The sequence below is a fragment of the Pseudopodoces humilis genome, chromosome 2 (assembly GCF_049639895.1).
Source record: "Pseudopodoces humilis isolate 2021_Gansu_Grassland_sample_001 chromosome 2, ASM4963989v1, whole genome shotgun sequence".
In the NCBI taxonomy this organism is placed as follows: Eukaryota; Metazoa; Chordata; class Aves; order Passeriformes; family Paridae; genus Pseudopodoces; species Pseudopodoces humilis.
The window spans coordinates 101,553,088-101,568,127 of NC_142201.1; the positions used below are offsets into that span (position 1 = coordinate 101,553,088).

Below are 15,040 nucleotides of genomic sequence, written 5' to 3' on the forward strand. Positions count from 1 at the left end.
TTGCAGGTATTACTATGATGGAGACATGATCTGCAAGGTGCAAGGCAAGAGGTTTGTGTACAAATTTGTGTGTGACTTGAAGACTCTGATTGGTTACAGTGCAGCAGAGCTGAACCGCTTGGTCACAGAGTGCGAGCAGAAGAAACTGGCCAAGATGCAGCTCCATGGCATTGCACAGCCAGTTACAGCAGTGGCACTGGCTACAGCATCCCTGCAAGCAGAGAAAGATAATTAAGCACTGGGACCTGTAAGTGGGAACCTGAGGCCTTGCATCTATAACCAGAGCAGTTGGTGCTCTTAACCTTTATCAGAGTTGGAAACTTTTTTTGTTTCTTGACCATACAATATAGAGCATGATTTTTTATAAAGAACTCAGACTTGCATAAATTTGGATCTTTTAACAGCATATATTTTAATGTACGTTAAGGGATCACCCCAACTTCTGCAGCTAGTGAGAGGTGGAGCCACTCAGCGCTGTGACCACAGCTGTGCAAAGTAATTTCTGCAACACTTAACAAAAATGAAGTCCCTTTAGTCCCCAGGCTGATCAGTTCTATAAATGCAGCCTTTTCCAGTCTTTTGTTCTCTGCTGAACTACCAAATGGCATTTGATGCTTTCAAAGTTTACAGTATATTCATTCTGTTAATCAAGTGGAACTGAAAGATGTTAAATGTTACAAAGCATCAAGTTCTTAAAATAGCTTGTGTTTAAAAGCAAAGGAAACTTAAGACTAGACTTAACTGGAGATCAGTGCTGAAGAAGGAGATCCAGGTTTAGATATGGCTTAGGTAAAAAGCCAATTAAGAGTATTTCATTGTAATATACACATTATATGCATATACAAGGGCAGATACCTGTTTTGAAATACGTACTTGATGTTAGCCATTTCACAGAAAGCAAAGGTGAAATTCTTCCCCCACTGCCATTCCCCATCAGGTAATTCAAAAACTTGAAAAAACAGCCCTCACCCAAAGAGTAGATTGTTTTGGTGGGGAGTATTAATTCTGTGTTCTGCAAGGTGCTTATACCTGCATGGTAGTCAACCTTAGTAACCGAAGACTTAAGTTAATCACAGTCAGTAGTCCCTGGTTAGGAACAGAAAGCAAACTGAAAATAGTTTCACAGAGAACTGAAGTTTAATTTCCCAATCATTGTACAGTCTAACATTTATTAACTACAAAAAGGTACTTTTTATTTAAAATTAAATTCTCTTTGAATTTAAAGTGATATTTTTGAAGCTTCTTAGGCCAAATGTATGCTTCAGAGCTGGGTGCAATTTGAAGTCTGAGTCAGGATGATAAGTCAGAAATAGTTGGGATGTATCCTGAATTCTGGACTACTCAGTGCTTCTTGCAAACTTACACATGCAGTAAAAAAGTAGGCTTCAGCTTTTGAGTTTCTGTACTGATGCTTGTTAGACTGCTTCTTTTGATGTCTGAGAACAGTATGATGTCTGAGAACAGTTGCTTTTGCCTCTTCATGTTAATAAACAGCATAATTGCTATGTCACCATTGATGTTCATCAACTTTTTATAAATTAAACCCCCTCTGGTAACACTTAACAATTACGAGGGCAGACGTTTAATTCTGTTAGGGATTGAGCTACTCTTAAACCTTAAATCCAAAGTCCTTGAACAGTGAGGTTCTGAACATAAAGTGTGCTTGTCCTGAACAGTGAGAGCACTGGGCTGGTGCTCTTGAGCCGAGCAGGAATGCTTACACTTGCAGGCAGAAGGCAGAGAATACAAAGACTTGTGCATATGCTAAACACGTGTTGAGGACAAGGCTTTTTGTAGGTGGATGCTCATCTGCAGGTAGTTTTTGCTTGACTAGAAGTATTGCATATAGTTCTAACTTGTGTTTTTTCATCATTGGCATGATTATAAAATCAAAGGGGTTTTTGCTGGATTCTTTTGGTAACTCTTGCTGTTTTTTTCATCCATGAGTACTTACAGCACCCCATCTGCTGAATATGCTGATGTCATTTTGCTTTTAAAAAACACTGTAAGCCCTGAGCAAAAAATGTAAATGTATCTGTCACAAAAGGTCAGCATCACTCCTTTTCTTGCTATTAGAGTTGATGTCACTGATTGGCAAGTGTTGGAGGTGGCTTGTGCAGGAGATTCAGGTTTGCTTACCAAGAATTATGTGAAGTTTGTATTTGAGGGCAGCAGTTCTGCATGTAACAACATTCCGTGACTAAACACAAGTCTACTACAAGTCACTAGTCCTAGTTAGCAAAGTTCTTGAGATGCCTTTTTGGTTAAAATACAGGATAAAAAGAAAAGAAGGTTAAAATACCAGCTTTCTAGATCAAACCTGACTGTGGGTAAACACAGCAAAATTGAAAAGTAGTATCAATACTTCATTCTCCTGCCTCTTCTTGTTTCATGGTAAGCCCCATGGGAGAAACTTCTGCTCCCAACCTTTGTTTGTGATTATATCCTGTTGTTGCTTTGCAGTCTTTCAGTAGGAGTAATTGTCCTTGAGGTTCTTTGTTGTGGTTCCATCTTTTCCACCATGTTCTAATTAGTAAAGAAAGAACCTTTCAAGCAGTATAAAGTTATTATCACACTCTCTGTATCAAGGGAGAAATCTGTGACTTAACTTGATGTTAAACTTCAGTAAACAAACTAACTTCAGTAAAGCAGAAGATGTAGAATATATTGTCAAAGGGTTTTCTGTTGCTGCCAGAAGGAAAACAGAATATTCTCAATTTTTGTAAAACAGAAGGGTTTTTGCATACTTTTTACTCTTAAATAAAGACACTTATACTCTGCTAATAATTACCTATTTCTTTTGTGTTTTGCTTTTTTGTAATTTTACATGAAACAATTTTCTATTTTTACTCTGATAAAGTATTTGTGCATAAAATGTCAATATAGTAAAATAAAATGTTATACAGCTAATTTGCCTTCTTAATTTTTCAGACATTTGTAATGTCTTTCAGGGACAAGCAGTTCAAAGATGAATACCTGCCCTTTATTCTCTTTTCTCTTAGAAGTCAGAATGTCAGTAGAGAAAGAAGGCAAACTCAGTTTATATTCTGAAGATGCCTCTTCTTTGACTCAGTATTTGGCTATGTGTTTCTACTTTTAAACTGTAACTCGCTCTCCTTTATTTCTGTAGCAGCTTTCTTTAACATCTTAATTGTAAATCTCAGAATGGTCCTTAGGTTAAACGAATGACAAAAACTCAGTAGGACAAAATGGAGCCCTGTGAAATGTTTCAATTTATGCTTTTAGCAGTGTTTAAATCAGAAGGGTTCATGTTGACTTGTAAATTTTGGACTTTTTCATTCCTGAAGCTGGCCCCTTGTGTATGGCCACATGTACTTCATGTGGCTCTGCTAACAAAACTGCTAGTACTGTCCATGTTAAAAACAAGATAAAATTCTGATTGTATCACTCTTACTTTATTTCTACTGAGACATGATTTAAAAATATTCTCATTATACTTTTGAACTCTTCCATCTGAAGGATGCATTATTCCAAATTAAAGACTGCAATATTTTGTCATCTTCAAACCTACCACATCACTTGATTTCAAAATATTTGTGTTTAGCTTAGCAGCAACGACATGTAATGGACTGAAAATACCAGTTTTCAGACATTTCAGTAACTGTTTTGACTTGATGATCTTAGAAGTCTTTTCCAACCTAAACAAATCTATGATTTTAAAGTTCAGTTACAAGTGTTCCGGTACCATATTAATGGAGGACCTATTATTTGGGTTTATAGTTATTAGTGTATTTATTCAGTGTGAGTTTCTTCTGGGATTCCTCTCATACAGAAATTATTATTGAAACAACATAGGGAATTACAACTAACAGCTTGCGATGTCTTTCTTAATCAAGATAAGTTGATGTGAGACTCTACTGCTGATACTGATAAAGAAACTGTTATATGGTCCATTAATACAGGTTTGTGAGGAATATTTTTACTGACTGGACTGAGGTGTCTTGTTCAAGATCACACATGATCTTAAAGGTTATAGATTTAATATTGTTATATCAGGGCTGTTAAAATATATTTGGGTTGATACCATTTAATTTTTTTCCTTTGGAAAAGTAATTCTTAATATGAATGATGCTTAACAAGAAATTAATTAAAGGAACGGAATTAATGATTGACTGGTTTTGAGGGTTGTGACATGGAACCCTGTGCATTAGATACATTATTACTCTACTACATTTTGCCTCATTTTTCCATGATTGGAGCCCAAAGAATCTAATTACGCACCAAACTGAAATTTTACCATATTGTAATTTTAGAGTATTGACATCTTACCCATTAATAACTTGAAACAAAGGTTAAAAAATGCTGAAGAGGAAGAAACAAATATCAAGGGTCTGATTTTAATTAAAATTGTCTTTTACTTGTGAAACTGGGCTTCTGAAAACCAAAACGAAATGGTTCTATTGGCAGTTGTATCAGAAGATGGATCTGGAAGCCACAGAACAGTTCTCATTTACTTTGAAAAGACAGAGGAATCAGTTGTTGCATTTGTGGTTTGTGGTGCACAGTGTCCATGTAATTTCTTTTTGTAGGTGGTGTCACTGTAACCAGCTGTGATAGGAAGGAAAGAATTCAAAGAAGTAATTGATCATAGTGTTAAGCAACTTAATTGTGCAGCTACTTAATAAAAATTAAGTCAGTTTAAAAGCAAAGATAATTATAAAGAAACAATTGGAATCCTCATGTAAATAGTTGTTACCAGAAAAAGCTAAAACTCCCTACAGAACATTAGTTTTTTATAGTCCAGCAGTTCTTGACTTATAAAACAACTACTGGACATAAAATAGTAAAAGAAGTCAATTTATAGTAATTTTCATGTTGCAGGAGTTGAAATAGTTGTTCAGAAAAAAACAGAGAAAATGCTTGTTTCGTTTAGCACAACTTTGGGGAGTGTGAAAATTTGTGGAAATGTTTCATTTTGTCTATGGAATTGCTTCAAGTATTTGTTACTAATGATCTAAATGAGCTCACATAATAAAAAACTCACACTGTCCATCCACAATAGGTCTGAAATCTTAAGACAGTTCTTTTTTCTTACCTCTTCAACCTGCCTTTTAACCTAAGTGTATGGAATTAGCATTTATGAGCCATATTTCTAGTCCTATGTGACCTACCTTTCAGAATTCGCTAATCAAGGTAGAATATGCCCATCTCAGTAGACAAAAAGCAAATTATAAGAATTATATGAGTATGATCAATTACTGATTATAGGGGAAGGAAACATGGATAGCACTAAAAGACTTGTTTCTTAGTTATTGTTCATTTGAAATTCCTCCCAGTCAGGGTAATGTAATTTAGGATGAAATAATGTGAGTTAGCTGCTTCCCTCTTAATCCTGGTAGTCTTAGGTTTTTCAATATTTTCATTTTTAAGGACTCTGCAGGAGCTGCTTCATAGGAACTGGTTTCCATAAACCTTCAGTTACAGAAGGCAATGAGAAACCAGCATGTTTTATACAAATATCATCAGGGTGAAAGCTGGAAACCATGCATGGAAAAAATGAGTCTGGAAGTGTGAGAATGCAAGAGATGAAATCTAATGAGATTAACTAGACATTAATTAGACACCTGCAGGGTGCAGTTCCTTAAACTTCAGGGTTAGGATAGAAAATACTTTTTTTTTTTTCTCTATGAAAGCAGTGTTTTATTCCAGAAACTCAGGCCTATAGTATTCCCATATCCTCTGGCATGCCAGCCTGTTGGGCTTCAGAGAAGATGCCGCATGTCAAAACCTGTAGTACACACTTTGATGTCCTGAGTGAGAACAGTGAGGGGAGGTTAGGGACAGTCAGGCTGCAAAACTCACTGTGAAACTCAAATTGTTCCTGGCCCTTGTCCTGTGAAAAGAGCTGAGGGATGCAGAACCAATGGGAAGCAGTTTGGCTAACAACCATAAATTAATAAGATGACCTGAACTGTACCCAAAAATGAACTAGAAGCTGTAACAGGAGCTTGAACTTGTCCTCGGGTATAATTCACCAAGCCTAAAGTGAGATTTGTACAAATGAAAAGGAAAAAAAAAATCACCTGGAGGATAGCTACAGAATAGAGGAGTTTTAATAGAGAAATTTGTGTCTTTCTTGCTCAACCAATGGGAAGAGCTGTATACACAGCATCTTAGTTTCTATCACCAGCTTCAGAAGGTGTTTCTTTATTTCCCCATTCATCCTTTCAACCCGGCCCAAACCCTGGGGGTGCCAGGGGGTCTGGAGGTTTCACTGGATCCCTAAAGCAGTCATAACTCCTTTAGGAATTTTTCCTGTAAAATGAGTTCCCCTATCTGAGTCTGTTGCTTCCACAATCCCATATCTCGGAATTATTTGTTCCAAAAATACTTTAATAACTGACGCTGTAGTTGCTGAAATGGCTGGGAATGCTTCTGGCCACCCTGTTAACTGACATACTATTACCAGAAAATATTTAAATCTTGCCACTCGGGACATTCAGTAAAATCTACCTGGCATCTCTGGAAGGGACATAGAGCCCAAGCCTGGCAAGTTTCTTTGTAACTGTTATTTGTTATAGCACAAATCAAACAACCCTCAATAGCTCACTTTGCTAGAGTAAAAAGACCTACAGCAGCATACATTTTGAGGAAGGCTCCTGCCAGTCCTTGGGAGCCTCAATCACTTTCTTCATGAGGTTGTTTTAACAGCTGTAAGGCCAGAGCTTTTGGTATCCACTGTTCACCATCCCTTGTAAACCAATTATCCCCACTTTTAAATTCTGCATACATTTGTTCCATTAAACAAAATTCATACTGTAATAACCTAGCACTGCTCATCCACTTAGAGGGTCTCTGTTAACAAAGCTTTAATCTGATGTGAAACTTTAACAATCAGATACCCTCCTCTTGTCAGCTTCAGGCCTCAGCCACCACAAGAGCTGTGGCTGCACAGTTTTGCAGACAGTGGGACCAGCCTCTGGCCACCAGGTCTAACAGCTTAGAAAAATAAGCAACAGGTAAAGGAAAACCGCTTGGAATATTCACAGAGTCCCCATAGAGGTAAAAGTGAACTTCGCTTTATTTCTATCTTTAGCACACTCTTATAGGGTCCTACAGGGTTCACACGGCTTAACAAGCTACTATTGGCTAATACATTTTGTTTATCATTCCTTCTCTTGTACACATCATTGTTTTTCTTCATTCTCACTGCTCTAGGAAAGTCCCAAGGACACTGTCTTTGGAATTGTCGTCTGGGTTGAAAGCTGGGTTGTGCAGACAGGCTTTGACTAAAATAGCATGCCCTTGGTCTGTTAAAATGTTCTCCTACAAACAGGCCTCTGTGTTCCCCCATGCTCTTGCACCAAAACTCCTTTAGCATGACCCTGTTTAACATCTGCATATAGTTCAAATTCCTTTTCTGAGCCTGGACGAGCTAAGACTGGCATTAACCAATTTGTCTTTTAATTTTCTAAAGCTTTGCTCTCCTTCTGGTGTCCATACCACAACATTAGGACTGTCTTGGGTTAAAAAGCCATAAAAAGGTCTGGCCACAACAGAAAAATCCTTCATCCATACTCTGCAGTACCCCACCAACCCTAAAAACTGCCATAACTCTTTTATTGTCTGGGGTAATGGTACTTGTAAAATCCCTTGTATTCTTTCTGGATCAATACACTGTAACCGTCCAGTCAGAATGTGTCCCAAATATTTGACCTCTTTTTTTTTTTTTTTCTACCAACTGGCCTTCTTTTCAGACACTCTAAGTCCTTTTTTAGAAAGAAAATTAAACAGCTTTACAGTAGCCTCTTAAACCACCTTCTCCTGTTCCCCTGACAAAAGCAAATCATCCACAAACTGCAACAGCCTAACTCCTGAGGCTGGAGTAAACTCTCTTAATATTTTCTGCAAAGTTTGTCCAAACAAAACCAGTGACTATATATCCATATATCCTTGCTGGAGGACTGTCCATGTCAATTGTTGCTTTACCATTTTCTCTCCCTTTGTTCCAGTGATTTTCCTTTTGAACATGATCCAGTTTAGCAGCAAGCAATACCACTGCTTAAAGACAATCACATTTTTTAGTAACCAATTGCTCCCTGTCCCAATTTTTCACATCAAGTCCATCTTAGACATAGGGAGGTGACTAACAAATTAACCAAGCAAAGATAATAAAATATTTTCCCCTGAAGTTTTCCTACGGCTCCCACAGAGGAAGCTGCATGTTAAATACCTAGGCCTGCATAGGGACAACACCATCCCCACAAGGCAGCAGCTGCAGAATTGGCCTCAGGATTAGAACCTGACAATTCTAGCTCTCCACAACAGACCACAGACTGGTGGGGGGGTTCCCCACAAGACAGAGGTTGCAGAATTTGCTTTAGGACTGAAACCTGCCAATTCTGGCTTTTTACAACAAAACACACAAAAAGCAGAGGGGCGTGGTCCCCTGCAAACTAGAGCCTTTCAGCTCTGCACAAGACCCCATGTGGACAAAGGAATCAAATCCCCAAATTAATTTACTACAATTTCCACAATTCCCCCAAAGAAAGATGCATTCAAGCTTCTAAGCCTACAGAAGAAACCACAATTTTCACAACTTCTTTGAACAATCAAAGATCCTTCTGACAATTTTCCCCCATCAGGGATAAAATTTAAGGTGGATCGAGAGGCCCCTGTGTTTACTAGGAACACACCTCCTGTCAATCTGGACCCACTTTAAAAGTTAACAAAGGCTCCAGGGTGGTGGGTCCTTGGTACAATGGGAGCCCCTGACACCCCTAACAATCCATTTCCATTATCCTCTGGACTTCCTCCTCTTGAGGGTCCAGCTGTTTTTGTGGACATTGCTGTTTCCACTGTCACTCTTCCCTGCAGATAACACATTGATTTTTTTTTCCCCAACTGCTGTTTGGGTTGGGTCTCCCCTGCTGGGGAGAGAACGCCTCTGCCACATCCTTGTGGCTGATCCAACCCCTTCTGTCCCAGTGGACCCCTTGGGCCCTGTGGTTTTTCCCTCTTGGGCCGTAAAAATTCTGCCATCACCTTTGCCTTTCCTCTTTGTGCTCACTCTATTTACCACACATCATATACAAGAGCCAGTCCCTGTCCTGCCACATTGTCCAAACAGCTCCTCCCTGCTCTGGTGCTCCCGGTGGGCACAGCCGGCAGCACCACAGGCAGCCAGGGCATTCTGCAGCCTCACAGGACCAGCAGCTGCTGCTGCCCCTGCCTGGGACTGGTGGGGTCAGGCACTGCCTGGCAGTGAGTCCCAGCAGCCCCACAGGCCCCCATCCCCATGCTCCTGGTCCTGCACCTCTGTGCCTGGTCCTGCTGTTCCTTGCCTCAACTATATCTCTCCACACTCCCCTTTAACCAGTTCTGTTCCAACACAACAGCAAGATCCGTCCATCCCCTGTTGTCAAGACTCCTTCTCAACTCCCCTTATTGCCACCCTGGGCATGGATTCTCAAGACCCCTTCTCAACTGCCCTTACTGCCCACCTGGGCATGGAGTATCAAGACCCCTTCTCAATTTTCCCTTATTGCCCTCCTTTAGGCATCTATATCCTTAATTACCTCTGGGAGAATGTGTAAACCAACACCACAATCTTCCAAGGGAGATATTTTGGGATCGTCATCCCTTTCGCTGGGGCCCCTTCCCAGCTGTACCCTTGCAACCCTCCAAGGGTACCATGTTTTACCTGGGCTACCCCCCATGGGTGCTCTCCCAGGCTTGCCTCCTGAAGATCCCATTCTACTCACTGGTGCGATTTTCAGTGGTCCTTCCCTGTGGACTCTTCATGGACTCCCGTGGTCTGCCACTCATCTGTCTCCTGGACAGTCTTGGGAACCCAATCGATTGCCCGGTGCCGGCCACTACCAAGGGGAGCTGATCACCGAAACTGGGTGAGGCGCCTTCAGCTCCGCTGCCTGCCTGCTGCCCTGGATGGTGGAAATATCCCGGACGAGCCCCCAAAATTGTCAGGAAAATTAATCCACGAACACCAGAGGTTTATGTCCAAAAAGGAGATGTAATGAATAGAGACCCTTTTGTTCGCCTAAACATGTAAGATACGATGCTTTGCAAAACTATGCTTTGTGTAATAGAGATGAGGTTGAAGGCTGCTGCTGACGTCTGTATAATTATGAGAACAGCCTTGCAAGCTCTCTTGAATTCCAGAAAGTTAAGCCACTCAGATAAGCCTTAAAAGGAGAACAGTGAGGAAAGGTCAAAAGAGGAAGACTCCTGATCTTCATCCTACGACCACCAGAAGGCAAAAAGCGACCACCAGTGACTGGAGGCACATGCGCAGAGACACCCGAGAAAGGACACGTAACCCGGAAGTCAGACCACTTAAAAGGGAAGACACGGAAATCGGACGTGCGGCAGCCGAAGGAGTAGAGACTCCCCTGCCGCCCAGCGCTGATTTTTTGCTTATTGCTTGCTTGCTGTAATTAATAAAATTTTTACCATATCACTCTCTTGAGTGCGTTCATAACAATTTGGTGCCGTGACTCGGACATAACAGGACTTCATAACAGGAGAGAGAGGAGTCCTTTTACTTTATTCGAATAAAGGGAGAGACCCCAGGGGAATGCCCCGTGGCATTTACTTTATTCGAATAAAGTAAAAGGACTCCTCTCTCTCCTTTTTGGACATAAACCTCTGGTGTTCATGGATCAATTTTCCTGACAACTGTGACAATATTGTGACAGGCTGCAGGGGGACAACCTGCTTCACCATGGTCCTCACCACAGCCGGCAGAAGAGTCTCGGCTCTGGCATCTGGAGCACCTCCTCCCTCTCCTTCCCCACTGACCTTGATGTCTCCATGTTGTTTCCCTCACATGTTCTCACCTCCTCCTCTTCTCTGATTAGAAGCAATACTGTGTGACTTTGTTTTTATTTCCTTCTTAAATATGTCATCACAGACGCATTACCAACCTCTCTCATTGGCCCGGTTTTGTCCAGCAGCATATCAATCTTCAGAGCCATGAGCTCTGCCAGACATGGTGGGAGGCTTCCAGCAGCTTCTCACAGGAGCCATCTCTGTGACCCCCCTGCTGCCAAAAACCAGGCCATGCCAAACCAATACATAGGAACTCTCACTAGAAATGTATACTGTAATGCTCTACACTTTTCCATTGCTTGAGCTACTGATGACAATTTTCTTTCAACCAGGAACAAAATAAAAGTTTTTTCACTGCAGAGAAACTCACAAACTTCATACCAGCTCAATATGACTTTCACAAATAATTTGGGAATTACTTGAGCTATTTACTTTATTTAAGCACTTTGTTCCTTCCTTTTACTTATATGACCTTTGAAAGTCTGCAATGAAGTGGAAGTATTCCTTTTTCCCAAGAGTGGTCCCAGGGAATGTGTTAGCTCAGCACCTGCCTTTTTGCCAAGGGGCACTGGTGCCAAAATAAGTCCAGTAGTCACTTTCTCCTTGGAAGCTCGGCTTTTTCCTTTCTTCCAAAAGGCATGTGTGTGCATACTGGTTTTCAGGAGATATTTTCAACATCTTTTTAATTAGCTTGTGTCTAGAAAATGCATTTTTTTCCCTATGACCCTCAGGGCAATCAGTTTTCTGTATGGAAAAGAGGCAATTTCCCTTTGCAAGGCTTAACTTAGACAATGAAAAAATGCCTCCCACTTCCTGGAGCTGTAAATCTTTAGTCATTATCAAAATCTTAATTGTAACCCTGGTTGTAGTGGTTCAGCAAACCAGTAATAGGTGTAAGAGAAGCAAACACAGATATTACCAAGTAAGATCTCATACAACTTCTTTCCCAAAAGATGAGCTCAGCTGTACCTATAGAGATTTTTGGCTAAAAAAATTTAATAAATAGTCTCCTGCTCCAAGGAAAAGAAACCTTTTTTTCAGTGATCTGAGTGTCTGAGAATTTCTTTACCTATCTTCCTCTTCAAGAAGATTTATCCACCCACACCTATCACACATTCAGAAATGTGATATGCATTCTTTCTTGTAAAAAAGAAATCCTGATATATTTCCTGCTCATCTATGTATTCTAGAACTGTCCATGGTACTCTACAGCAATTCTTGATACCTTTCAGAAAGAAACACAGTTGTGCTTAATGCCTTGATCATATGAAACACGTTAGATTTTTGCATAGTAATACGTGTTGGCAACCTGTGACAACAATTATTATAAACACGTTGACTCAGTGTTGTGTTGTAACGTTTCGCCTTTTAATGAGGAGCCTGTAGTCTTAATAGTAAGTTAAAATACAATTACTATCACCAGAAGGACCAGGAGAAAAACATTCCCAGCAGCCAGCCCTTCAGTATGACGGCTGTCACCTCCAGCCCCCATAAGAGCTGATGCTGAAGCTTCATTCCTGTATGACTAAAAGAGAAAACTCCACTGTGCTGAGCTCTATCCCTCAGCTGTGCTGCTGTTCTCCTCTTCACTCTTGCTCATTTCATCTATAAAGAATTTACAGTGATAAGAAATAATTAAAATACAACTTCACTGGGTATTAATCTGGGTAATGCTCTTGAAGAGGGAGGTAATTTCTTGCTTTTAGGTTATGGAAAGTTATCATTTTCTTAGAACATTTTGATTTCAGAAGAACTGAGTTGATTTTCTATGCACTGTAGGGGGAAACACTTTTGAGTGGAAAGAAACTTCTTAAAAAGAAGTCCTGCTCCACTACCAGCATTTCCCAGCTGATGTCACTCTGACAATAGATTCAAGCACACCAAAGATCACCATCACTCTTTATAAAATCTAGTGATGCTTCTGAACAGAGACAGTATGTCCTGGGGTTGCAGGAGGGAGATGCATTAACACATACAGCAGAACTGAAGGCTGAGCATGGGCACCACTGGGCAGCTGAAGCCCACTGGGAGGGGGCAAAACTGCTGTGGGGAAGCGGCTGGTGCAAGGACATATCCCAGCAGCCTGACAGCCCAGCCCTTCTGCAAGAAACAGGAGGCCTGAGACTCCCAATCTGAATTTGCAGCGAGTCTGGCACAACTGTGCTGAAAAGTATCAATAGCTCATTTGTTTTTACTGGATTTTTGTAATGGTGCTTCACTCTGTTTTGTCCCAAAGCCCAGCACAGAGCTTCCCATTTGCTGCTGCTGCACCTTCACCCTTCCAAAGCTGCCTGGTTGGGTTCCATCTTTCTGAGCAGATGAACATCTCTCCTCCTCCTCCTTTCCACCACCTCCAACTGCTGGCTGTAAGCACAGAGCTTTCGCCTTCCTTGCTGGAGGCAAGATGTGTCTCCTGCGGCAGCAGGTAGTGAATTCAATTAATCACTTGAAAATGGCTATTTTCAATCCAGGATTTTTCTGGGTATATGGCAATTACTCCCATCCATCCCAAATAAGCACTTTGGCTGCCTGCTATGACACTCTCTCTGGAAATGGTTTGTCATGGTTTCTGAGCTTTGAGCTGAATTAGAATAAAATGGTCATCTGAAGTAAGACTAAAATCATCACTCTTCTCTCTTCCTTTGGAGAAAAGTGTCAGGCTGTAGCATTCATAGCAGCAAAGTCTCAGCAGAAAGGACTGCTCTCTGTGGCTTCCCATATGATACAGCTGTGCATCAACAGCACTCTCCTCTCCATATACTGATTTTTCTCTGTAATTTTCAGTGGTGTGATTGACACACTTCTATTGAATTAATGTGGGGGAAAAGGAGGAGCAGGGGTGAAGCTGTGAAACTACAGAGTCTGTGTGCCTCCTGTGTCACAGAACTCTGCTCCCATGTATTTGCTGGAGAAGTACTCAGAATTCCCTGTGACCATGGGTATTGCTGCAGCTATCTCTACTAACCTTTGGTTCTCTCAGTCTATTGCTGGTAAAATCCTGGGTGCATGTGTCTGACAAGATGGATGAAGGGTATATGTTCTCTTAAGTGCATATACAAATAACAGGGAAATTAATAGAAGATTGCAGTACCAATAATTTGAATGAAAACTTAAAACATAATCTTCAAAATTCCTACTCATTTGTGCATAATTCCAGCTTCCTAATGAGCTGAGTCAAAAGATTTATGATCTTTTTACCTCTTCAAAAGCAGGGCCATTTTTATTAAAAAAACATTCCTGTTATGTGTTATGGCACAAGTTGATGTTTTAGCGAATGCAGGGAGCAGGGGGACCCCTTGGGCTGCAGCTCCCAGAGCAGCAGAGATGTCCTGGTTTGGTGGGGGGCAGCTCCACCGGGCTGGAGCTTCTGCTGAATGAGGCCAGACCCCTGCCAAGGGCACAGCCCTGCTGCTTTCAACAGCTCTGTTTTGGGGAAGCTGAGAAGGAGCCTCTCCCTGCTTTGCCCCTCTGCCTGCCTGCAGCCACACAGGTGAGCAGGAGTGAGGGCACCATCGGGTTTCGCAGGGTGCATCCCCATATCTTATGAGTCCCCATCACCAGGTCCCACAACCAGCCAGCAGCACTGACTCAAATGGTGCCACCATTCTCAACACCTGGGTTTTGTGTTTACTTGGGAAGAGAAATGATGTGTCCTGCCTACTGGGCTAGGACTGGATTCCCAGCGGGAAAACAGTGCCAGAGGACAATCAGAACTAGTGCATCACAGAGTCTTCAGGAAATATGAGTGTGTTAAATATGCTGTGCTTCACAGGAAGGTTAGCCATGGCTATTAACTCCTCTGGGTTAAAAATGGCAAGTTTTGATATTGGGGCAGATAGAGTAAAAAAATAATGATTTCCTTGTAGGAAAACATGCATAGCAATTATATATGACATAATATATGTTGATATTTTTCTAATATTTTCCTGGAACAGATGAATTGTTTTAAAACAATCTTTACAGTTGTTTTGATGTGTTTATTTTCAAGATCAATTCAGTGTTGTATCCCCTTGAGCTGCTGTACAAACTCAGCAGTGAAGATTGCATGGGGACAAAAATATGCACCTGCATCTGACAAAGCCTTCTCAGCCTGGGTTTGCTGCCAGTATCAGTGTCCTGAGGCCTTGAGGCACTACAGCTCTTAGCTCTGATCCCTAAAACTTTCCTTTTTCAGTTTACTGGAAATGCAATTTAAAAAGAGAAAGTAAGGATCAGCCAACAGCAGTAT

The 15,040-nt window shown here is 41.1% G+C and overlaps 1 protein-coding gene across 2 annotated transcripts in view; it reads left to right on the top strand.

The window, feature by feature from the left end:
* The window catches only part of GABPA (GA binding protein transcription factor subunit alpha), a 30,417-nt gene extending 25,397 nt beyond the window's left edge, over positions 1–5,020 (top strand). For both annotated transcript variants that reach the window (XM_005524161.3, XM_014253552.2), the window contains one exon: positions 7–5,020. In XM_005524161.3, the coding sequence (XP_005524218.1) occupies positions 7–235 (229 nt within the window). In that variant the 3' untranslated portion in view covers positions 236–5,020. The remainder of the gene's footprint in view (positions 1–6) is intronic.
* Positions 5,021–15,040: the final 10,020 nt, after the last annotated feature.